Consider the following 25395-nt stretch of genomic DNA (forward strand, 5'->3'; position numbering starts at 1 on the left):
TGAATCAGTGTCTCAAATAGCTCAAGCCAGGAGTCCTGGACTCCGGACCCTCCTGCTCCTACATTACAAGTGTGCTCTAGGCCCAATTTTTTTTTTTTAAAAGGTGCTGAGATCCAACCCAGGGTTTTGGGCATGATAGGCAAGAATTTTACTGACTGAGCTCCATTTCCAGCCCAAAGAACAGTAATTTTCAAAGATAATTTGTCAAGTGTCACATAAATTTTTACAAATGCACACTTTGTGAGATGGGAAAAATCAGTAACTATTGTGATTAGCAACACTACTGCAGTTTGTGATGTAAGAACGTTATCGACAGCAGAAAGGAATGTTGAGTTACTCATTTAAATTTTCCATTTATTCCTCTATTAAGAGGCAGCACCTCAGCTGGGCGGTGGTGGCGCACGCCTTTAATCCCGGTACTTGGGAGGCAGAGGCAAGCGCATTTCTGAGTTCGAGGCCAGCCTGGTCTACAGAGTGAGTTCCAGCACAGCCAGGGCTACGCAGAGAAACCCTGTCTGGGGGCTGAGGAGGAGAGGCAGCTCAGCGCAGCGTGCACTCTCGGCAGGGCCTCTGCCTCAGGCTCTTGGGCTCTGGGATTACAGAACAGCAGCAAACTCCTGTCCTCCTCAGAGAACAGGAAAATTGGATCATTTTTAGTGTTTTATATATAAAGTTCACTTACATGTATGTCTGTGTATCACATGTGTGCCTGAAGCTCTTGGAGGCCAGAAGAGGGCATTAGTTACTGACAGCTGTGAGTCCAGATCCTCTGGAGACGCAGCCAATGCTCTTAACTTCTGGGCCATCTCTCCAGCCCTGAGACTCATTCCTCACCTGCTTATGAGCACAAAGCCAATGAAAGACTAGAAAGACTGTTACGGAGAAGAAGTCCTGAGGCACCACAGAATCACAAACAAAGCATTCACAAGGTAGGCAAAGCCCAGCCACTGAGGAAGGGCGCTCTCCTAGGCGCTGGGGAAGTCTAGAGACTGCCCAGGAGACATCTTACAGCTCAAGTCACATCTGCTGGGCTCCTAGGAGGATATTTTCTGAGTCAGTACTCCACAGGAGGCAGGAGGATCTCTCTAAGTTGGAGACCGTCTGTGCACATAGTGAGTTCTGGGCCAGCGAGAGCTGCAGTTTCACCATGTCTCAAAAACAAGTGGGTCAGAGCGACAGCCGGGCACTTAAGAGCCCTGCTGCTCTTGCAAACGACCTGGGTTTGGTTCCCAGCACCCACACTGTGGCTCGCAGCTGCTATGGTTCCAAGGGCTCTGCAACCCTCTTCTGACCTTCCCAGGCAGCAGGCACAAGCAGAGTACACAGATACACATGCAAGCAAAATAGCACACACACACACACACACACACACACACACACACACACACACACACACACAGAATAAAATGTTAATAAAACTAATTTGCTATAACAAACATGAAGCATCTTCACAATGGGAGAACCGGTGGTGAAGTGGGCTTCAGCCCTATTTAGAGACTTGCCCAAAATAGCTGTTTCTGACAAATGCACAAGCTGCTCCTGCCCACAACCTTCACACACCGCTGCTGCCAGGGTACGCATATGGATACGCGCTCAATCAGTGCAGCTCCTGTGCCCCCCCCCCACCCCGCCCGCGGTCAAGCTGGGGCGGGAACACCTAGGAGACGTTTTGTTACAGCCTTTTCCATCACGCTCTTCAGCTCCTTTCCAGCTCCTTTCGTGGTTTGCCCAGAGAAAACGCACGCCCTGCCTCATGCGCATTATCTTACCAGAATAGCAGCACAGACAGTGAGCCTTCTGGGTTTCAGTTTCTATCATGGAGATGGATGGATAGGTCACAGATAACACTACCTCCAGGCTGACAGATTTAAAGACTATCAAACATCAGACCTCCCTCTCCAAAAAAGAACTCCATTTCAAAGTAAAGGGTACAGAACCAGTAAATCTTTCCTTTCTCTCCATAAAGCACAGGGAAATCTATGTCGGTGTAGTTAGAATGAGCATTTCCCCTTCAGCGGGAGAGTTGACACCGCCACCTTCCAGCCATGAGCCGCCTCAGGAGCTCCTGTGCTGTGCGGGAGAGCAGACTGCCCTCACCTTTCAGTCACAGCCTCCTGCCCCCCAAACCCCTCATCCAGAGTCAGTCCCTAGCACTCTGGCCAGTTCTGTCCCAGCACCAATCAACTGACCACAGCACCCACCAAGGCTAAGCTTTCCTGAGCCCTCGCCCTGTCTCTCTTCAGTGCCTCAGAAATAGGAAGAGCTTCCAGGTGTGTGGCCTCATCCCCTATCCCAGCACCAGGGAAGTGAAGATGGTGGGTCTCAGAGTTCAAGGACACTTTGTTAAGACAAAAAGGAAGGGAGGAAGGGAGGGAAGGAGGGAGGGAGGGAAACTCTCAGTCAACTTCCACCTCCTGATCACATACCATCAGTTCCTGTCTCTCCCTCTCCAGCTCTCACAAGCTGCGACTAAAGGTGTGTGCCACCATGCCCAACTAAGACCCGCCATCTTGAAAGGACTCAATCACCTAGAAGACATACACCCAGAGATGATTAACTGAGGCTAAAAGACCTTCCGAGAACAGCCCAGACAGAAAGGGGTCCCAGGAAAAGCGGCAGAAGCCGCCTTCCTTCTCCTGTGCAGCTGAGTCCTTGGTGCTCTCCGTGAGTGCCACAGCAGCCACATCTAGGGCACCCAGACCTCCAGCCACATCTGGGGCACCCAGGCCTCCAGCCACATCTGGGGCACCCAGGCCTCCAGCCACATCTGGGGCACCCAGGCCTCCAGCCACATCTGGGCACCCAGGCCTCCAGCCACATCTGGGGCACCCAGGCCTCCAGCCACATCTGGGGCACCCAGGCCTCCAGCCACATCTGGGGCACCCAGGCCTCCAGCCACATCTGGGGCACCCAGGCCTCCAGCTCGGGATGGGACTGCAGAGGTGTGGAGCGTCACAGAGCACACCTGCCACTCCTCTGCTTCCCATGCAGCCGTATCCCACTTCCCCAGAGTGGACAGCCGCCACGACACCCCACTTTCCCACAGTAAAGACAGCCGCCATGACACCCCACTTCCTCACAGTAAAGACAGCCGCCATGACACCCCACTTCCCCAGAGTAGAGAGTAGACAGCCACCATGACACCCCACTTCCCCAGAGTAAAGACAGCCACCATGACACCCCACTTCCCCAGAGTGGACAGCCGCCATGACACCCCACTTCCCCACAGTAAAGACAGCCACCATGACACCCCACTTCTCCAGTGTAGGGACAGCCACTGTAGACTCCCCAGCGCAGTGTGAGCTGATCAAACAAGACCCCTTGTGTCTGCCCTCCGCCATGCCCCCCTCTACCTTCCTCCTGTACCTGTGTGGTTGGCTCTCCAGCCCTCTCTAAAGCTCTGACACAACCCTGGCTTCACCTACATCAACTACTATCACAACAAACGCCACCATTCAACTTGGCCTGACAAAATCCCAAGTTCTAGATCTCTCCAAAACTATCGCTCTTCTGATTTTCCATTTTTCTTGTCCCTAGGATCTGCACATCCTCAGTCTTTAGGACAGTTCTAAAAGGAGACACTGAGTCCTGAGTCTAGAGGACAGGCCTTGCTGGTAAGCCTCCATCGGTCCTTGCATGAGTAAATACCTGAGCAGCCCTGTCTGCACGCAGGCTGCCTGCACAGAGCCGCTGTCACTGGCTGAGTGGCCAAGTGGGAGGCATAAAGTCAGAGCACAGAATGTGGTTTCACAGACTGAGAGTTGCTCTGTGGGTGGCTTTCGAAGTGTCCGTGGCTGTGGGGAGAGGGACGTTACCATGTGCACCTCTAGCCACCCTTTCCTGAGTGTCTTCTCTTTGTGGAGAAAGCCTGGAGCTCCCTGCTTCCTCTGCTGGCCAAGGAGGGGTGTGGTTCTTTACCATCAGCACTGAGACCTCTGTATCTCCACAGCCTGGCTAGCCTAAGATTTTTCTGCCTAGAATATTCTCTTCTTACTATAGATTATGTATTTATTTCATGAGTGCTGGCCCAAGCATGCACACAGTGTGCCCACACAAGAGACACAGCTGTGTGGAGGCGAGGGAACAACTTTCTGAGACGGCTGTCCCCGCGGTCCAGTTTGGCTCCCCAGGATTGGCAGTGATAGTGATGCTGCCCAGAAGCCATCTTGGCAGTCAGGTACACTCCTCTTCAGACTGACCCAACCCAAGCGTCCACACCCGCCTCCCACTCCCAACTGCCCCCTGCATGCAGACCCCTCCTCAGAGTCCTCTGACCCTGCCAACGCCACGCCCAGCACTTCTATTTCATAGGGAACACAAATGAAGGTCACACGCCACATTCTACACAGCTAAGCCTCCTCTAGTTCATATTCTTTCTAGATACCACGGTACAATTTTCCATAACAAAAATTATTCCCTTTTATGAGAAAAAAAAAGGTAAACTCCGACGGTGTCTTAGGAATAGCTGCTGACCGACCCTACTACATACAGTCTGACCTCCACTCAGACCGCCCTGTCTCTGCCTCCCAAGCACGGGAATAAAGGTGCACACCACCATGACCCACTGAAACTGTTAGACTTAGAATCTTTCTGGATTATTCTTCTAACTTACCTTATGAACAAAATCTAAATGTTCCGTCGTCTCCTTGGGGTTTAGTTTGCGCTTTGCTTTTGAGACAGTCTATCGTAAACAGCCTCCAGTGGCTCTAAGTCCCTGACCCTTCTGCTTCTGCCTCCCAAGAGATTGATGGCGGGCCCACCTCACCTGCTTCTCCTTGATGCTGAAGGCAGACTACACAAGCTACCAAACCTCTGGGAAAGAAACACAGTAGAGTAGGGATCCGAGCTATGAGCCAGGCTCAGCCCCTCAAGTGACTCAGTCGCCTCAGCAATCAGCCGCGGAGGAAAGCATCTAATAAGCACAGAGCGTCCGAGAGCGAGCACAGGCCAGCGCTCAGAGTCACACGCGGAAAGCACTCACACAGCTAACTGCTTCTTGGGGCTGCAGGGCTAGCTCAGCAGACACTAGGACTTGCTCCAGCAAGGCTGACGGCCGGAGCTCAAGCCCTACGACCCACATTGTGGAGAGAGAACCAACTCCTGAAAGTCGCTCTGACACATGCACATGTCCACACCCCGCACAGCAAGACCTATGTATCTTAAAAAGGAGTTTCCTTCCCGACGCTGGTGGCTCCTGCCTTCAATCCCAGCACTCAGGAGGCAGAGGCAGGCAGATCTCTGAGTTTGAGGCCAGCCTGGTCTACAAGAGTGAGTTCCAGGACAGCCAGGGCTACACAGAGAAACTGTCTCGAAGAAAACAAGAATACAAAAAGATTCCAGAAAATCAGCAGAAAGAGAACCCTCGGGCTTCAGGCGCTGCCCCAGCAGGCTTATGGGTCTAGACCGTCGTGTGTCAATCGCCCAGCACAAACCCCTCCTGGTGGCACAGTTTAACATCTGACAGGAATCCTGTGTCCTTGAGATTATCCAGTAAGATTCAGGGAAGCGCCTAAGCCTGGCACATGTCTGTAATCCCAGCACTCAGGACGGTGAAGACAGGAGGAATGACAGGCGCAAGGCCAGCCTGGGCTACATAAAGAGTTTGAGGACAGGAGAGATGACAAGGCAGGACCATTTCAAAGCTTCCCCGCCCCTGGGGTAGAGGTGGGTCCACACTAGTGAGCACACACTGCTCTTCCAAAGACCCACGCTGGATTCCCAGCACCCACACCCTGCAGCTCCAGAGGAGCTCCCACCACCTGTGCTGTGAGCGCCTGCACTCACACACACAAACTGCACACACATAACTCAATAAAAATACAAGTGTAAAGAAAATCCCTGCCCGGCGGTGTACTAAAGGCGTGTACTGCCACGCATGGCCCAGCTTTATTATGCTTGACAGTGGTCTGAGAAGATGATGGCGACGTCCAGCCTGAGGGAGTAAGGCTGGTAAATATCACGGGAGAGAGAACTGAGGCCAAGTAGCTGGAGAACAGGGGAGAGAAAGGAACGAGGGCAGGGTGATGTCAGACGCCAGCAGGGGCTCAGCAGGCATGGAAGGGACCCCATCTGACTTGGGTTAGAGAATCATTCCAGCAGCTGGGGTGGAGACAACAGGGGAGGAAGGACAGAGGCAGGGAGGCCAGCTAAGCCCTGGCAGCGGAGGGAGGGAGGGAGGGCCAGGGAGAGGCGGCTGCGGCTGGGACCCCAGCCAGACCAGGGGAGTGTGGAGTAAGGCCAGGCCAGGGTGACAGACCCCAAGGGGTCCAGCCTGAGCTACAGCTCAGGCAGCTTCTCTTCCTCGGTGTGTGCAGTCTGACTTTGCCATGGGAGAGAGGTAGCTTTGTGTATCTGGCTGTTGGAGATTTTAAGAATGGAATCAAAAATCTCTGCCTGAGTGCTGAGGGTGTAGAATCGCTCAGTGGGTAGCGAATGCCGAGTGCACAAGCGCATGAGGCCCTAAGTTCCAACCCACCCGCCCCACTTAAAAAAAGACAGAGTACATTAGGCATGCCTGTAATCTCAGAACTAGGGAAGCTGAGGCAGGAGGATCACAAGTTCTAAAACAGTCTGGACTACAGCGAAACCCTGTGAAGAAGAGAATTAAACCATCCGGCATCTGAAACTCGAGATGTCTGTCAGGTTCCCAAATGGAAATATGGAGTGGACTGCAGTCCTGATTTCAGGAGAGAGTTCAGAGCTAAAAATAGGCTTCGGAAAGTGTCAGTGTGAAGCCCCAAGTGCCTGCGACAAGAGGCTCAAGCCTGTGCCCTCGCTTGCTGCCACCAAGTCAGAAAACTGAAGGGACCAGGAGAAGGAGCAGGGGAAGTGTAGGCGCCACCGTTGCACGTCAGGAAAGGTCACTCAGGGGCCGAGGGAGAGCTGAGGCGGAGGTGGGAGGGCCCACACCAAGACCACGCTGGGCTACAAAGCGGAGCTGAGCAACAAGCCAGCCTGGGCTACAAAAACCTGCCTCAAAAAGGAAGCAAAAATGAGAAGAGAAGAAACAAAAGATCAAGTCAGGGGCTGGAGAGCTGGCTCAGCGGTTAAGAGCATTGACTGCTCTTCCGATGGACCTGAGTTCAAGTCCCAGCACCCACATGGTGGCTCACAGCCATCCGTAATGGGATCAGGTACCCTCTTCTGGGGTGTGTGTTAGAAGACAGCTACAGTGCACTCATGTAAAAAATAATATAATAAACAAATAATATTTAAAAGATCAAATAACATGAGAACTTGGAAATGCTTATAAGATTTTGCAAATCGCCGGGCAGTGGAGGCACACGCCTGTAATCCCAGCACTCTGGGAGGTAGAGGCAGGGGGATTTCTGAGTTTGAGGCCAGCCTGGTCTACAGAGTGAGTTCCAGGACAGTCAGGGCTACACAGAGAAACCCTGTCTCAAAAAAAAAAAAAAAGATTTTACAAACCTTTTTTGTTTTGTTTTGGGTTGGTTTTGGTTTTTTGGATTTGGTTTTTTGGAGACAGGGTTTCTCTGTATAGCCCTGGCTGGCCTCAAACTCAGAAATCCGCCTGCCTCTGCCTCCCAGAGTGCAGGGATTACAGGTGTGCACCACCACTGCCCGGCTCTCCTCTATTTTAAAGTTCATTTTCTTTTCATGTGTGTGCCCTGTACCCTCCAGAGCCAGAAGAGGGCATCAGATCCCTGGAGCTGGAGGAGCAGGAGGGCGTGAGCTGCCCTGTGACTGCTGGGACCAAACTCAGGTCATGTGCCAGAGCAGCAAGCGGTGAACCCGGCTGGGCCCGACGCCCCAGCTCCTTCCCTGTCTTAACAGGAACACAGTAACCTCCTCTGACAACAGTCAAATGACACTGAAAGTGATGGTGGCCAGGCAAGGTAGCACACACCTATCATCTTAGCACTGGAGAAACGGAGGCAGGAGGATTCCTGAGTTTGGGGCCAGCCTGGCCTAAAAAGTTCTAGGCCAGCCAGAGCTACACAGTGAGACCCTGTCTCAACCCCCACCTCAAGAACCGAGAAACGCTGGGCTGGGGCGGGGGAGGAAGATATCCCCACTGCAGGAGCACGGGCCAGAGAGCATCGCTGTGGGAGAGGCCGCTGGGTAGGCACGAAAGGTCAGACTCGGGAGAGGGATTGGCTCTGTAAGTCTCCACAGGAACTAATCCATACGAGAGTTCTCAAAAATGTATTTTAAGATGGGCGTGGTGATGTACTCCTGAAATCTAGAGAGGCAAGAGGGTCACCTGAATTTGAAGTGAAAATTTGGTGATCTGAACCACACACACAACCATATCCCTTCTTAAACACACACACACACAAACTCTCACTCCTAATGTGTAGACATCTATGGGGACAGGGGAGAGCTCCAGGCCAGTGAGAGGCTGTCTCAAACAAATAACAAAATATAAGGGGGACGACAATTGTAACAGGTGACCTGTGCCTCCACACATGTACACACACACACACATTCTCAAGAAATAGAAATGACACCAGGCGGTGGTGGCGCACGCCTTTAATCCCAGCACTTGGGAGGCAGAGGCAGGTAGGTTTCTGAGTTGGAGGCCGGCCTGGTCTACAGAGTGAGTTCCAGGACAGCCAGGGCTACACAGCAACCCCGTACCTCAGAAGGAAGCACTCCTAAAGAAAGGCCCTTCTACCTTGGACCAGGTGATGAAGAAAGCCATGGGTTACACACAGTAGATGTGTAATTGTGACTGAGAAATAAGTATCATCTAGAAACAAACGGTAGGGCAGGGGCAGGGGCAGGGGCAGGGGCAGGGGCAGTTTATGACACGGTGGTGGCCGTGGCAGTGGCAGTGGCGGTGGTGAGAGCTGCAGCCAATCCCAGGAGCTGGGAGGCTGGGCGAGGCGTTCAAGCCCAGCCTGGTCTCTCCGCCTCCGCTGCCCCGCGGAGTTAAAAGCCCATACAGGACAAGGTAGTTGAGATGGTGAAGAAGACAACCCCAAGAAAACAAAGGAAGAACAGTACGACCTCCACCGCGCCCACACTGTGGGAAAGAGGAGAACCAGAGAAACGCCCCCACTGTGACCTTAGTTACCTTGTTTTTTTTTTGGTCTTTTTGTTATTTTGTCTTCTTCTTTTTTTTTTTTTTAACAGAGCTGAGGACCGAACCCAGGGCCTTGCGCTTGCTAGGCAAGCGCTCTACCACTGAGCTAAATCCCCACCCCCCCCACTGTGACCTTAGAACAAAGTCCTACTGGACACAGGCAAGAGACCCAGCACAAGGCCTCCCCACAGCCTGAGCTGGCAGAGCCCTGTATCACCACCAGGGACAGCCCCAGGGCTTTACTGCCCTCCTCAGGGCTGGTTGGAAGGTGTGGTCTGCAGTGACACAGATGTCCTACCTCTCCCTCTGGGGGATTTCAGAGACAAAGACTCAGGCCAGCAGAGTCAGCGCCCACTGAGGCTCTGCAGAGCCTGGCCACTCCCCATCCACTCGGTGAGCTCAAGAATCTGAGAGAACACCAGATGGCAGCCCACCAGGCAGACCCGGCACTCACCACGGAGGGGTGTCCTCTCTTTGAAGGAACCAGCAGCCCCTCAAACTCATATAAAGCCAGACAGGGTAGCCTGCATCTGCAAGCCCCCTACAGTCATGGGAAGTGGAGACAGGAGGATCCCTGAGTGCGAGGCTTGCCTAGCAGCAAAGAAAGCCTCCTTCATTCGGTAGAAACAAGTACTGACACTTGTGCTCAGGAGGACCTGCACACTTGTGCTCAGGAGGACCTGCACACTTGTGCTCAGGAGGACCTGCACACCAGGCCATGGCAGATGCAGGCCCCCAGTTCTCACACACACAAGCACAGTAAATACAGGAACGACTGACTGAGCTAACACTGGCTGCCCTGACTCTCTCTCCCAGGCATGGAGACACCTGATGTGTACTGAGCATCAATGACCTTTCTCAGAGGTCAACACCCATCACTGTCCACTCCTATGCCCTCTCACTAGGAGGGCAGAAAGCACAAACAAGTTCTCCCCCCCTTCTCCTCCAAGGCTGGGAAGAGGAGCCACCTCCCTGGGGCGGCTTGGGAGAGTCAACGTTGAGTATAACCAAGATGGTCTGCAGTACCCAATTTCTGAAGGACATGGCTGGTTCAAAAACCATAAAAGTATATTTGTATATTTGCTAATCTTTGTAGAGTGAAATATTCAATATTAAAAACAGAGCTGCAGGGCTGGAGAGATGGCTCAGCTGTTATGAAGCACGGTCTGCGTGGTGGTAGTGCACGCCTTTAATCCCAGCACTTGGGAAGCAGAAGCAGGCAGATTTCTGAGTTCAAGGGCTAAAGAGTGAGTTCCAGGACAGGGGGGAGGGGGGGAGCACTGGCTGTTCTTCTAGAGGTCCTGCCTGAGTCCAACTCCCAGCAATCACATGGTGGCCCACAACCATCTGTAATGGGATTCGATGCTCTCTTTTGGTGTGTCTGAAGACAGCAACAGTATACTCATACATATAATACAAATAAGAAATCCTCAAAAAAAAACAAAAAAAAAAAAAAAAAAACCACAGAGCTGTGGCTGTGGCCGTGGCTTAGTGGCAGAACTTGGGCATAGCACGCAGGGACTCTGGGCCCACTCAGCTCTGAAGGAGAGGAAAACGTGTTTCGCTGAGCAGTGTTCCTAGCACTTAAGACGTGGAGGCAGGACGATCAGGAGTTCAAGGCCAGCCCAGAACTCCAATGTGTCTCCAAAACAACTATCCACCCAAATCAAAACAAACAAAAAGCGGTACTGTCCATTATAAGCTCACCTCTTGGCTGTGCCACCCACGTAACGAATGACCTGTTCTTGGGTCTTGTCTCTGAATGGGACAAACCCTGGAGAACACTAGGAGGAATGTCTAGGTGCCAAGCCCTGCTGCAGCAGTTCAGCTCTGTATCTACCTGCGCCTGAACTAAGCCGTGATTGCTTTCCTAACACACGTTTGCAGTGTTCTAAAGCCCCACCCCACCCCCATCACATGCACAGAGTGATCCTTTCTAAACTAGAGTCTCACATTGAATTAGGGTCCACCAGGACAGGATTGAGAAACAGCAGAGTCCTCATGAGCACGAAATTCCACTTGTGTGTGTGCCCCCCCCCCCCCCCCGCAGCTGCCGAGCACAGCAATAATTCAGGGCGCCATGCCACAGCACCTTGGCAACCATGCCCGCTATGCCCACTACAGAAATGTTAGGGGCAGCTTGTGGTACCCATAAGCAGGGGACTTTTTTCCTGTTAATTTCAATTTACCATCAGGAAAAATGGCCACAAGTTTGGAAAGACCTCACCGGCCCTGTGTAGTTGGCTGGGGAGGTTTTCCTGTGTCTCCCCCTCTCTGAACTTGCTCCCATCTGTTTCCCTGACTGTGGAGACCTCACCTTCAGTGAGCGCTCCGTGACTGTGCTGAGGACTCGTGTCCTAACCTGACTGGGTTCTGATCACTTGGCCTGGGACTACGTCAGCTTCCTGGTGCTGAGTGATTTTTGATCCATTTTTTTTTTTTAATATTTTAGTTTCTTCACAATGTTTCTTGACACTGACTACTTAAATTTAAAAATTGAGGTCACATTTACACTTACATTGCTGCTGCATTGTGCATTGTGTAATATTCTGTACGTGAATTTGATTAAAGACATAGTGCCCATTAAAAAAATAAAGTTGGATTGAATGCTCTCTCCAGTGAGAGAATTTCTCTTTCCACACAGAGGTAGCAGCCAACACTTCAATCTCTGGCACAGCTACTGAGAACATAGAAGTTTCCCTGGAACTAACACATCACTTCCCTTCCAACACAATTATATAATCTGGCAGTGAAACAGAACCTTAGAGATTATTTTGTGGTCCACAATCCCTCCAGACTAAGAGACCAAACCCCCTCTGGGTAGACAGGTGTTGATCTGTAAACCCCACCTATTACAAGCTGCACCTTAGTGGACTCTTCAGTCAAAGCCTGCTTGGTTCACTGAACAGAACAAGTCCAACACCAACCCAGTCCGCTAACGTTCTCATTTTTACGAACAGCCACTGAATCTATCATTCAAGGGTCACATGACTGTCCTGCTCATTAACCAATATGCAAGGAGAAATCCAGTAAAGGCAATTCCAACACGAAACCGATACTTTAATCCTTCTTATGACAGTTTCAATTTTTTTTTTTTTTGAGTTGGTTAATTTGAGACAGGGTTTCTCTGTATAACCCTGGCTGTCCTGGAACTCAATCTGTAGACCAGGCTGGCCTCGAACTCAGAAATCCGCCTGACTCTGCCTCCCAGAGTGCTGGGATTACAGGCGTGGGTCACCACCGCCCGGCTAAAATCTTTTTTTTTTTAATAATTTCTTAAAAGATTTATTTATTATATGTAAGTACACTGTAGCTGTCTTCAGACACACCAGAAGAGAGCATCAGATCCCATTACAGATGGTTGTGAGCCACCATGTGGTTGCTGGGAATTGAACTCAGGACCTTAGGAAGAGCAATCAGTGTTCATAACAGCTAAGCCATCTCTCCATCCCAGCAGGTTAAAATCTTAAGCTCCTAAAAAAAACAAGTCCGACACCTGGTCTGACCTGTACAAGGCAATAGGCAGCCAAAACCTGCACCAATCCACTATAAAACTTTTCAACAAAATTGGAAAATCAGTTGTTCCTTTGTTAAGGACCTTAAGTTTCCAGTATTTATCCCAAATACTCACATTTTCACTTCTAGGATGATCTTTTTAAAAGGTCTTACTGTACTCATGACCACATTACACAACCTACTTACAAACATGGACGACCTAACCATGCACAGTAGTAAAGCACGCCCTTATGCTAATTAGTTTTCCTCCCGTTACAGCCCAGATCCCATCTGATTCCCAGATGATAATGACGAGAACAAAGCTTCTAGAACAGCCTTCACCACTGACAGTTTTACTTCATGGATTCTAAAGCCCGCTGCTCATCACTGACAACACGACCTTGCTTACAAACAAAGTGCGTTTTTTGGGTACCTTTTGTAATGAAGGAAAGTAACAAAGTATACATTCCCAAAACTCCTGTTCTGCAATCCCTCAACAGCACAATGAATGCTTTCACTGATTTTCTTCAGGCCGTCATTTCATTTCCCTCCTCCTCCTCCTCCTAAATAGCTCCGGACAGTGATTCCTGGCAGTCCATCCGTCCGTCCCTTACATCAGAGCTTTTCATAACTAACGGGTCAAGTTCCTGTCGCCCATTTCAACACGACGCACTGTACTGCAGGCTTGCCACCTAAAACACACTCAGTTCCACTGCCCTTCATTGTTTTCGAGCTGCCATCTTACCACCATGCACACGACAGCAAGGCGTCCCCACAGACATCTTATGAATCTCCAAAGCAGCTATTCTTTGTGGATTTCCCAACCATGCGCCTTTCCCTCATCACCCCAGAATCGGCTTTGTGAAGCCGGAAAAAAATTTTTTAAGTTCCTTAAGAAAAAAGAAACAGACTAAAATTTTCTATTTTTCCTATCATACCCTACGAGTCATCCTATTGGGCACAGCATTAGATAAACGTCCGGATGAAGCTCTCCATAAATACAGCTTTCGATGATCGTCAAAATTTTCGGTCAATAATAATAACACCAACAACAGCAACCGTGTCCAATGCCCTTTCTTTCTTTTCGGGCTCCACAACACGGACTCATCAGCTCAACGTTAGAATCGAACGGCTGGCCCCGGCTTGTCACTGCCAGGGCTCGCCCGCAGCCACCTCCCCTCGGCCAGCCGCAACCCTGCGGGAGGGAGCGGCCCTCCGCTCGGCCACAAAGGCCGGCCTGCGCCCCGTGCACGTGTGCGGAGCTGCCGAGAGCCGAGCCGCTGCACGGGTGAACGGCGGCCGGGCCCCGACGGCTCGCCGCAGGACGGCATCCCCCTGCCTCCATTCCCCATCCCCCTCCCCTCCCCCCAGCAGGAAACCCACGTCCGGCGCCCCGGACCCCCGCCCGGGCGCCTCACCTCCTCCTCGCTCTCGCTGCGGAAGCACAGGCACGCGGCCCGCTTCTTGTAGCCGTCGCCGTCGTAGGTGCGGGTCTGGTTCGACTTGAGCTTCATCATCCTCCGGGCCCGGGTTGGGGGGTGCCGTGCGGGGCCTCGGAGTCCAGGGAGGGGAGCCTGCTGCGGGCGGGCGGACGGCCGCGCGCGCGCGCGCCCGGGCTCGGTCGAGAGGGCGTGGAGGAGGGTCTGTGTGTCCGCTACACGGCTCCGCGGCGGGACAGCCTCATAGCCCCCGGCCCAGGCCCCGCGCCGCCATCACGGCCGCCGTCGCCACCGCCGCCGCCCCCTCTACCGCCGCCGCCCCCGACGACGACCGCGCCGCCATTTTGGACGCGCTGCGTCAGCTGCGTAAGGGCACGCGGGCTCGCGGGACGGCCGCGCGTGCGCGGCGCAGACGGTGTTCGGGAATCGCGCCCGGCGCAGAAGCGGGTCCGCACTGGAGGCCGCGGAAGCTGGCGCGGCCGCTACGTAGACAGCGTAGGATTGGGGACGGCGGAAGCCGGGTGAGGCGCGGCGCGTGGGCACCACTCGAGACCCCCGTGGTCCCGGACGCCGCTGGGCAGAGAGCTGAGGCCCGCCCAAGGTCACCGGCTGAGCCGCCCGTTCAGATGATGGGGAGGGTGACAGCGCTGGTCTGCTGTCCCTCGCCGCAGACCGTCAACCTTAGCTGCCCGGATCCGGAGTGGGGCGGGGCGTGTGTCTGCTCTTTGCGGTCAGTTGGCAGCTATCAGGACGAATGTGCATGCTGCAGCCATTTGTGCAAAGAAGGCAAAAGCTGCCCAGGAGTGAGGCTCAGGGCCAGACCACTTCCCCCGGCATGCTTGAGGACTGGGTTCGAACCCCAGCACTGCAAAAGAAAATAAAAAAGGAAGGAAGGAAGAAGAAAAGTATCCTCTTAAACAGGAGGCGCAGAAAACACAGCGCATGTACATAAATCATGAAATCCCGTTTCTGGCAATGACTCTACACCAGGATGCCCCACTTGGAGGACATGAACGTGGTATGCAGCATTTCTGCGACAAAACGGGCACCATTACCATGTACTAAACATTTAGAAAGTTCTGTCAAGAGAGTCAAGATTTATAAATCCCAATGTATTCATGTGTGGGGACAGGTGTGTGCGTCATGATTGCTTCTATGAGGTTAGAGGGCACCTTAAAGGAATCTGTTTTCTTCCGCCATACAGGACCAGGAGACTGAAGTTTAGTGGTCAGGCCAGGCTGCAAATGACCTTACTGGGCTATCTAACTGGCCCCCATTACCTCTTTTAATCATCTTGTATGTAATATACTCATTAATAGTCTAGAGGGGCCCAGTAGTTGTTTCATTTAAAAAGGCACTTACCCCAGAGCCTGACACCCTGAGCTAGATCTACACCCCTGGCACCCACATAGTGAAAGGACAGAACCAACGCCCACAGGTGTCTTCAGCACCACACGTGGTCTATCATATGTGTCCACACACATCGAAACTTTTTCAAAAACTAAATGAAGCCGGGCAGTGGTGGCGCACGCCTGTAATCCCAGCACTTGGGGGGGAGGCAGAGGCAGGCAGATTTCTGAATTTGAGGCCAGCCTGGTCTACAGAGTGAGTTCCAGGGCAGCCAGGGCTACACGGAGAAACCTTGTCTCGGAGAAACCCTGTCTCAAAAAACCCAAGAAAGAAAATTAGAAAAGAAAGAGACAATTAGACAAAACTTCAGCATGGCCTCAGTCTAGGACTGAAGGGGCGGGGTTCCAAAGTGCTTTTATACCATTTTAATTGCATGCAGGTATTAAGGGCAAGTAGAACAATGAGGAACCAAGCAAGACAATAGTCAAACACAGAGTCTGATCAGGATGCCTGAGCCTACTTCCTCGTCCTAGCCTAGAGTCACAATTGTGACTGAAGCCTGCTTCTCCGTCCCACCTTAATGTCAGACTCCTGCCTGGAGGTACTTCTTTGTTACGGCCTGAAGTCACACTCCCGCCAAGAACACCTCAAAAAGCTCTCCACAGCTCAGCACTTAAGAACACGTACTGGCCTTGCAGAAGACCCTGACCCTGGCCCTGGCACCGTGTGAGATAGCTCACCACCACCTGTAACCCAGTTCCAAGGGCTCCAACACTCCTGGATTCTGTAGGCACTGCATACATTCAGTGTTACGTGCGGCATTCACGCATACAGTGTTACGTGCGGCATTCACGCATACACAGGAAATAAATCTTTAAAAACAAACTAGAACTAGTGTTGGTGTTTTTTGTGGGTACTCTTCAGAATTTTAGAATCCCATTTGATATATAGCTTCCATAAATGTTGTTTCACCCGGGGACCTTCTAAGTCCCTTGCTGAGCACAGGGTGGCATTGTTGGGGACAGAGTGACATGGTTCCTGCCCTTGGGACAGGGACTGGGTATGAGCCTTTATGAGTGTCAATGACTGCTGTGGATGTAAGGCTTGTCTGTGTCATAAAGTACATATTTCCTGGAACCAGTTCTAGCATTGAAGGACTCTTTCCTTCCAAGGGATGTCTTCCTGGTTAACTTTATTTTGCTTTTTGGGTTTTTTTTTTTGGGGGGGGGGGGATTTGGTTTTTTCAAGACAGGGTTTCTCTGTGTAGCCCTGGCTGTCCTGGAACTCACTTTGTAGACCAGGCTGGCCTCGAACTCAGAAATCTGCCTGCCTCTGCCTCCCAGAGTGCTGGTTAACTTTAAAGACTCTGTGATAATTAGAAACACCACAAGTCCAGGAGTTAAGGGTGTGGCTACGTCTCTGCAAAACCGTAAACACTGGGACCTTCAGGACAGCCCTTAAGGCTACTGAAAAGAACTCTAAAGACAAGAGTTCAAAAACATATAATTTCTCAACTATGAAAAAAATAAGGATGCAATGTGAATTATATGAGAAGCTTCATGAATCTAAAGGAACAAAAGCTGCACTGTGAGCCAACCTGGTAGAAAATTACTAAGGAAGGTATAAAGAGATTTAGGTGTGGCTGATCAAAGAGGATCCCACCCAGCTAAGGTCTTTGTTCATGCTTACAAAGGCAGACGGGCTGGCTGTGGTGGCGCACGCCTGTAATCCCAGCCCTCTGGGAGGCAGAGGCAGGCAGATTTCTGAGCCCAGCCTGGGCTACAGAGTGAGTTCCAGGACAGGCAGAGCTATACAGAGAAACCCTGTCTCAGGAAAAAAAAAACCAAAAAACCAAGGCAAATGGATTCCAGAGTTCAGGGTCAGCCTAGCACAGAGCAAAGTTAGGCCCAGGAAAGGAGGAAATGGAAACCTCAGGGCAGGGTCCCACCTGACTAGCTTATTGTCTCTGCATATCCTACAAATCAAGGGAATGGAGTCATAGGATGCTGACTCAGGATGATCAAAGGGAAACCTGAAGTAAAGGACCTAATTGATATGTAAATAAAAAACCTGAGCTTCAGAGGCTGGAGAGGTGGCTCAGTGCTTAAGAGCACTGACTGCTCTTCCAGAGGTCCTGAGTTCAAATCCCAGCAACCACATGGTGGTTCACAACGACCTGTAATGGGATATAGCAATCTTCCACGTGTCTGAAGACAGCTATAGTGTACTTACATAAAATAAATAAATAAATCTTTTTTTTTAAAAGCTGAGCTTTTGCTCTGCACGAGATGAACTGGTGGAAACCAACAGCAGTTCTTTAGAATTTTTCTCCAGCGAGAACTGAGCTCTCTGGAAACCTCTGGAGAGTGAAAACAACTCTTCAAGAATTTTCTCTGACAGAATTTCTAGCTTGGTTGGGAGATCCAATAAATTTTTTTGGTTTTTGTTTGTTTTTTGTTTTTTGGAGACAGGGTTTCTCTGTGTATCCCTGGCTGTCCTGGAACTCACTCTGTAGACCATGCTGGCCTGGAACTCAGAAATCAGCCTGCTTCTGCCTTTAATCCCAAGTGCTGGGATTACAGGCGTGCGCCACCATAGCCTGGCTATCCAATAAATTTTTATAACAGCCTTTTTGACATTGGTCAGAAAAGCAATGAGCTATTTAGACAGCTTTTAGAATTTTTACTAGCAAGCTGGGCGGTGCTCAAAAAAAATTTTTTTTTAACAGAGAGAGCTACTATGTCAACCCAGAGAGGGCTTTTTGTTTTTGTTTTTTTGTTTTTTCTAAGACAGGGTTTCTCTGTATAGCCCTGGCTGTCCTGGAACTCACTCTGTAGACCAGGCTGGCCTCGAACTCAGAAATCTTCCTGCCTCCGCCTCCCAAGTGCTGGGATTAAAGTCGTGTGACACCACAGCCTGGCGAGAAGTTTTAGAATAGCAAGAAAAAGCTGTCTAGTGCAGAGGGGAATACACACACACAAACACACACACACACACACAGAGAGAGAGAGAGAGAGAGAGAGAGAGAGAGAGAGAGAGAGAGAGAGAGAGAGAAACAGAGACAGAGAGACAGGCCGCTCCCGACCATCTGCTCTCTCCGGAACCCTCTCCACGCGGAAGCTGGTCCCAGGCAGTCCTGAGCTCGGTCTCCTCTGCCATTGCATATTTTGTCCTCTCTATCGACGCCCTTTTCTCACAATGGCCTCTTTGAGTGTCAGTCAAGCAGGCGGGACTCGTTTCTCCAGTGGCTCTTCCTCCAGTCCTGGGCCACAGTTACCACAGGCTTCCCAACAGCCATAGCCCCTGGGCTTCCACAGGCTGGAACCGCCAAGCGAGACCTCTCATCCCTCTCCCCAGCGATGACCCCATTCTGTCCTAGCTAACAATCCCAAACCCGAGAGAATGACGGATTTCCCTCCCATTCTCGCTGAGTTTCTCGCTGTGCCTCACCACTCAGCGGTCAGCCTGAGAGTCTGAGATGTCTTCCCTTGACTCTGGAGTGAGGGCTTTAATGTTTTGAGACACCCTGTGTTTCTGTTTCCTACTCGGCTCGGCCTGGCGGCGGCTCAGACCTGTAATCCCAACACGAGAGAGGTACAGGGAGGAGGAGGGTAACAAGTTCAGGGTCAGCCTGTGTGAATCCGGGAGACTTTTTCTCACTCCACATGGCTGAGGTTTTGCTTGTTTTAATGATGTGTTGGCCACACCATTTAATAGCAAGCAGCCCTGGGGGAGGCTACCCTGGTCTACACCGTGAACTCTATCTTAGAACACATACCTAAAGCCCAAACGAGATTCACTTTCTCTGAATTAATGTTTCTCAGAGTGAATGCAGAGGCCAGTGTAGGGTGCCAGACCTCTTGCAGCTGCAGTTATACCCACGTGAATGCCACCCAACATAGGCACTGGGATCCATACTCAGGTCCTGCCACCCAACCATCCCAGCAACCCAGTTATCTTTTTAGCTGGTAAATAATATTCATGTAATACTGTGAGAACATTGATTTTTGTAAATGTAATATATCTTGAAAAAGTCAAGCCAATTAACACATTCACTGGGTTTGCTTGAGGGCAAACTTGGCTTCTGTTTAGAACAGGATCTCAGCCTAGCCAGGCCACAAACCTGCTCTGTAGCAAAAACTGGCCTTGAACTTTCAAATCTGCCTCTATCCCAGAGACTACAGGCATGAGCCAACGTGTTCAGAGCACATATCCCTCAGCGCCCAAAGAATGACTAGCAAGGGCCAACCATTGCCAAGAACAGATTGCTTAGAGTGAAGCTGCTCCCAGCCTGTGGGTGACCTCAGATATTTTCTTTTCTTGGCTTTTTCGAGATGGGGTTTCTCTGTGTAGCCCTGGAACTCACTCTGTAGACCAGGCTGGCCTTAAACTCAGAAATCCACCTGCCTCTGCCTCCCAAGTGCTGGGATTAAAGGTGTGCACCACCACCACCACCACCACCACCACCACCACCGATTGCACACACCTATAATCCCAGCATAAAAAAAAAGGCTGACCTAACAGCTTGGGTGTGATCTTAAATAGACCATGGTTTCAGAATTTCTTACTATGCAGACTAAAACTCAGACCCGCCTGCCTCTGCCTCCCTAGTGCTAGGATTAAAGGTATTATCATGCCTTGCCCGCTTTGTTCTTAATTTGGGGGTGAGGCTGATACATATTCCTATCAACATTAGTTAAAGCAGGACCTGTTTACCATCTCAATAAGGTCACAGCTAATTTAGATGAGGATTGCAGAGCCGAAATTGAAAAATAGTGGTATTTCAGTAACAAAAATCCACTGTGGAGTAAAACCTGGCAGGCCTGGGTCGGCCACAGAAGACCAGGAGCTGCTGACAGCTGAACAATGCCAAGGTGTATGAACTACATGTGAGCTGTAGCGTCTTGCGGCAGCAAACTTCCAACTCCACTGTTGTTGGCCAACAAGAAGCTATGACTTGATGTTGAGGTTCCAAAGCCCAGGGCTTAAAATTCAACTGTGCACAAGAGTCACCCACTGCCACCTAGTGGCCCAAACCGCCAAGGGCCATCAGCACTGGGACAGACTACAGGTTTAGAACGTTGTCCCTACAGATGCCAATCCTCAGATGCCCTTGCAGTTCTGAACCTATACTGGGCACTTTGCCAGCCACCCCCACCCAGCCCAACCTTGGGTGGCCAGTGACTGACCTGCAGAAAAAGGACCAGTCCCTGCACCCACTCAACCACCACCAAGGCCAACCTTGGGTGGCCAGTGACTGACCTGCAGAAAAAGGACCAGTCCCTGCGCCCACTCAACCACCACCAAGGCCCTTCTGGCACCATGTGTGCTGCAGTCCATGGGACACCTCTTGCCCGCTGAACCCACTCTGCAGGGAGGGAGATGCTAACCCAGGTACACGCCCACTAGTAGTCTCACTCCACCCACAGACTGACCCTTGAACCAGCCCCCCTCAGGACACAAGCAGACATGTTTTTCTTTAAAGTTTATTCAATACAGCAGAATCTCCAACTTCACTGAGGGGGCTGACCACGTCCACGACCAAAGCCGCCTCTCTGCAAGACAAAGCAGATGAGTATTAGCAATATCCTCCCTTGCTTGGAGGCTTCTAGTTCTAAGTCTTCCTCACCAGAGACAACCCCAAAAGTAAACAGCCAGAAGACCATTCCACCCAGTCCCACCCCTAACTGGCTGGGGTGTGGTATTTAAGTTTTGAGCCTGCTTCCCATTGTTAGAGTAGCCGTTGGGAGCTAAGGAAGCCCCAGCCTAGTGAGCCAGAGCCTTTCTGCAGATGAGATCCGAGAGCTACAGTGTGAGACCCTGCCACAGGGCTATGAGACTTCGGCCCCCATGGCAAGCAGGCAAATGTCACCATTTCATGGAGACGCCAAGGCAAAAGGGAACCAAGATCAAATTTGATTGTAGAACAATTCTATTCTGGGATCCACAGAATTGTCCGTGTTTAGAGGCTGGGCCCTAGTGAGATCTGCAGAGTAGGTTTGCATACTGTTCCATTCCAGACTGATCCCAACATGACAGGGAACAGAGCCATCACACCAGAACCCACCAACTCAGGCCGGCCCCAGTGCCTACTGAGAGCAGACAAGAGATACTCACAAACTGGAATTCAGTCGCTGAGCCAGCCCCAGCCTCCGCTTTCTTGTCAGCTCCAGCTGGAAAGACAACAATTTATAGTCACTAAGATCCGATCCCTGGTGCTAAGGTTATATGCTAAGGTTAAGGTTATATATAAGGTTATATATATATAAGGTTATATATGCTAAGGTTAAGTCTCCTCACCAAGCACTCAGGAGTAGGAAACACAGCTTGCCTCTGCCCTCCCTGCTCAGACACCCTTGTCATCTTCCAAACTCAACTACCACGCACCGCAACCCCCCCTCAGGAAAGCAGTTCTGACCACAGAGAACCAAACTGCAGCTTAGCCCAGGGGGAAGATAGGCAGGGCAGACTAGATGTCAGAGTAAAGGGAAAGGGGTGTCAAGCATCTGTGTTCTAGGTCAGAGGTTAAAACACCACCTTAGGACTAAATGTAAAGCACTAGCAGCCAAATAACACATTCCCACTAAATGTAGGATTGACACTCAAATCCAGCTCACGCAGGTCACCTGAGCCCAGACCAACAGAAGGCTGCTTCACCAGGTATCACAACCAGAGACTACTGTTCCCTGCACCACAGGCTGTTGCAGGCTCACTTCCTGTCTCCCATCAGCGTGCTCACAGGCCCCACCCTCTGGTGAGGACCCCCTCAGCCACAACCGTGGAAGGGTTCAACCCTGTGTTCACCCCCAGGCAGAGTGCAGAGAGGGTGGTAAGGCCCACTCCCTGTGCTCTTCTAGGTGTTTGCTTGGCCCTCCCATCTGTCAACCTAGTTCTCTGACCCACGAGTAGCACCTCCCCAGGGACTAAACGTTGAGCTCAGCGACAAGGACATTGTAGACATGGTCTCAGCTCCAGCCCCCCGAGGGGAGCAGGGGGTGCTCAGTACACAGCAGGCTCAAGGCAAGCATTCTCTCAAAAAAAAAAAAAAAAAAAAAAAAACAGATCCCACAGGCAACAGCACGGTCTCTTGCCCTCTCCCGACAACAGGCCTTCCTCCAGTTCCCACGCCAAGGGCCTCTCCCAGCCACCTTGGCAACAAGGACTGCACTCCACTGGGCTCAGCCCAGACAGAGGAGACACTCACGGGGCACAGCGCTCCTTCTGTAGGTGTCTCTGTCTGCTTCCCCTCTTGTGAACCTCGCAGGCCGCTCACCCTCTGGACCTACGGAAAGAAACCAAATTATCTTGTGAGAGCAGGAAAAACCAGCAGTGCAGTCAGTGTGCTTCCAGCTCTGAGAGCCAGACAGCAGAGGCGTATCAATCCCTCCGACCCAGAACAGTGCCACGAAATCGGATGTCCCCACGGGAACTTGTCACTACTAGTATTTAGTTCCTCACACCTGATTAAAACAAGCTGGATGATGGTGGTACACACCTTTAACCCATACACTCAGAAGGCAAAGACAAGGCAGATCTCTTGAGGCTGAGGTCAGTTTGGTCTACAGAGAGTTCCAGGGCAGCCAGGGCTACCCAGAGAAACACCATCTCCAAAAACCAAAACAAGAAACCGGAATCAAGCATCCAGTGACAGTTCAGTCCATCTAAGGCACTACTTGGAGACCTGAACTTGACCCCAGATTTCATGAAGACCCAACTTTCAAAGTTGCCCCATCCCCACAAGCCTTCTGGTTCCCCCTCGCCTCTCACACACCTCAAGGGACTTTTTTCACACATACCCACTTAAAATCCCTAGCCTGCTTCTGCTTCCTGAATGCTGGAATTAAAATTTTTAGCCGGAAGGCTGGGTGTGTTGGCACACAGCCTTTACTCTTAGCACTCAGTAAGAAGTGGCAGGTGGATCTGAGTTTAAGGCATGTCTCATAATAACAATTATATTGCCATAAGTTTTTGATTTTTATTGATTTGACTTTACAGGACTCCCCAAGCACTCTCTGGGCAAACCCAAGTATGTTCAGGAATCTCTGCCCTACCACCTTGGCCTGCGCTACTATCGAAGGAAGTTCAGCTGACCTTGGGCCAGTCAGGCCCATATACACAGCTGCCCTCTCTCTCCTACTCATTTCTGTTCCTTTGACCAAGTAAATACACAGAACGTTTCTTTCACACACCTCATACTGTGGTCAGCTCAGCTCTGACCTCAGCACTGTAGGCCTAACAGTGCTCTGCCACACCACCTAGTCGCACGCAGGCCGCGAAAACCGTTCTAACGGAAAGCCATCTCATAGGATTCTAGTCACCTGAGATCTTGCACTCTGACACCATAAGCTGGCAGTGGTAGCACACACCCGTTGTACCCAGCACTCAGGAGGCTGAGGCAGGAGGATCATCCCCAGGATCCCACCTGGGGTTCACAAGACCCTCTCTCAAAATACACACAACCAATACTCCCCCCAAAGCGGTTTGAGGTGGCTCCTGGGGTATTCAGGATCGGTACCTTTGGGCCGAGGCCTGCCGGTCTCAGGCCGGCTGCGGCGCAGGGTGGCTGGCACGATCTCCGGAGGCAGATGCAGGTAATCCCGGAGGTACTGGATGCCCTCGTTCGTAAGGTACCAGTAGAAATGCCTCCAAGCAAACTGCTCCTTCACGTAGCCCCGAGACTTGAGAGACTGCAGGACAGACAGACAGTTCCGTCAGCAGCCAGGTCCCCTGGGGAGGCGAACCCCTCCCATCTGTGACCCGCTCCAAACCTGCATGGCCTTCATCACGTGAAGGTTAGGCACGTTCTTGTCGGCCAGCTCGGGGTGCTTGGGCATGTGGACGTCCTTCTTGGCGACCATCACGCCTTCCTTGAAGAGGAGTTCATAGATAGCAATCCGGTTCTTCTTAGGCATCAACATCTGCAAGACGCGACGGAGAAAGGGACTCCATGAGCACCGAGGCCAGGGGCCAGAACCCACTCCACCAGTGTGGGAGTTAATGTAGACGGTCACAACAGACACACGCCTGCTGTCACGGTCCTCACAGCCAAGGGTCTAGGGGTGGGAGGTAGACACGGATCCTTCAGTGTCAACCGTCCTTGGGGACATCAGAGCCAGAGATCGTACCTAGGGCAAAACCGGGGGGCTCTGGTGGGGCTCAAAACAGGGAGGAGCCAGAGAAAAGGCTCCACTTCCTGCGAGGAGGGGGCACTAAAGCCCAGGGCTCAGTGCTCCCCTGGAACTCCTCTCCACAGGTAACTGGAGGGGGGCAGGCAAGGGCGAAGGGGCCTGCCGCGGAAGGAACGCGCGCAGGCGGGCGCTCAACCCCTGGCCCGGACGCTTCCCGCCACACGTGGCCTTCACACCCCGCTCCTCCACCCGCCGCCATCGGGACGCCGGTCCTCGCCATCGGAGTCCCTGGATCCCAGACCCGCGTCCCCCCAAAAGTCCTCTGGCAATGGTGCGACGAGCATCGGGGAGGACCGGGACGCCCTCCGCCTCTCCACCGAGGACGCGCGCCCGCCCCGGCAGCGCCACGGCCCGGATGGCGGCCGATGGAACCCGGACGCCGGAGGAACTCACCGCAGCGGCTGCAGGGTCCGAGGCGGAGGCTGGAAAGGAAGGGGCGTGCGCGGCGCGGCGTCTCTTCCGGGCTGCGTGGCCCCGCCTCCCCGCAGGACCCGCGCGCTGCCTGGGGTGGCCTCGGCAGTGCCTGAGCAGCGCGGACGGCGCCAGAGCGCATGTGCGAGCCATCATCCTACCCTCCCCCACCCCCGCATTTCAGTTCCATCCGGAACTGGTGTGCTCGGTGCAGAGAGGCGTTTCCGCATCGCCGGGTGGGATGGGGGCGGAAGAGGATAAGAAGAGTCCAGGGGTAGACTAGGCCAGCCGGAGCTACCTTGAGACCTTGTCTCAAAGCATATATAGCTAGGATACTTTCTACACATTCCAGATTTATTCGCAGGAAGGAACTGTCATCCTAATCAGGACTCACTCCCCATTAACCCTGCTTATACGGGAGTAAATTTTACTTACGCCTCGTAAAGTCTCTCAGAGAAGAAAT

The 25395-nt window shown here is 51.9% G+C and overlaps 2 protein-coding genes across 2 annotated transcripts in view; both read right to left on the reverse strand.

The window, feature by feature from the left end:
• The window catches only part of Nudt3 (nudix hydrolase 3), a 41676-nt gene extending 27037 nt beyond the window's left edge, over window positions 1-14639 (reverse strand). The window contains exon 1 of the mRNA XM_052162925.1: window positions 13963-14639. Within this exon, the coding sequence (XP_052018885.1) occupies window positions 13963-14061 (99 nt within the window). The 5' untranslated portion in view covers window positions 14062-14639. The remainder of the gene's footprint in view (window positions 1-13962) is intronic.
• Window positions 14640-20803: 6164 nt separating this feature from the next.
• Window positions 20804-25027, reverse strand: Rps10 (ribosomal protein S10). The gene is made up of 6 exons (XM_052162926.1): window positions 24915-25027; window positions 24102-24251; window positions 23849-24020; window positions 22538-22615; window positions 21451-21506; window positions 20804-20888 (listed from the first exon to the last, which is right to left on the reverse strand). The coding sequence occupies exons 2-6, from the start codon at window positions 24249-24251 to the stop codon at window positions 20847-20849; spliced, it is 498 nt and encodes a 165-aa protein (XP_052018886.1). The 5' UTR covers window positions 24915-25027; the 3' UTR covers window positions 20804-20846.
• Window positions 25028-25395: the final 368 nt, after the last annotated feature.

This window comes from Apodemus sylvaticus, chromosome 19 (genome assembly GCF_947179515.1).
Source record: "Apodemus sylvaticus chromosome 19, mApoSyl1.1, whole genome shotgun sequence".
Classification (NCBI taxonomy): domain Eukaryota; kingdom Metazoa; phylum Chordata; class Mammalia; order Rodentia; family Muridae; genus Apodemus; species Apodemus sylvaticus.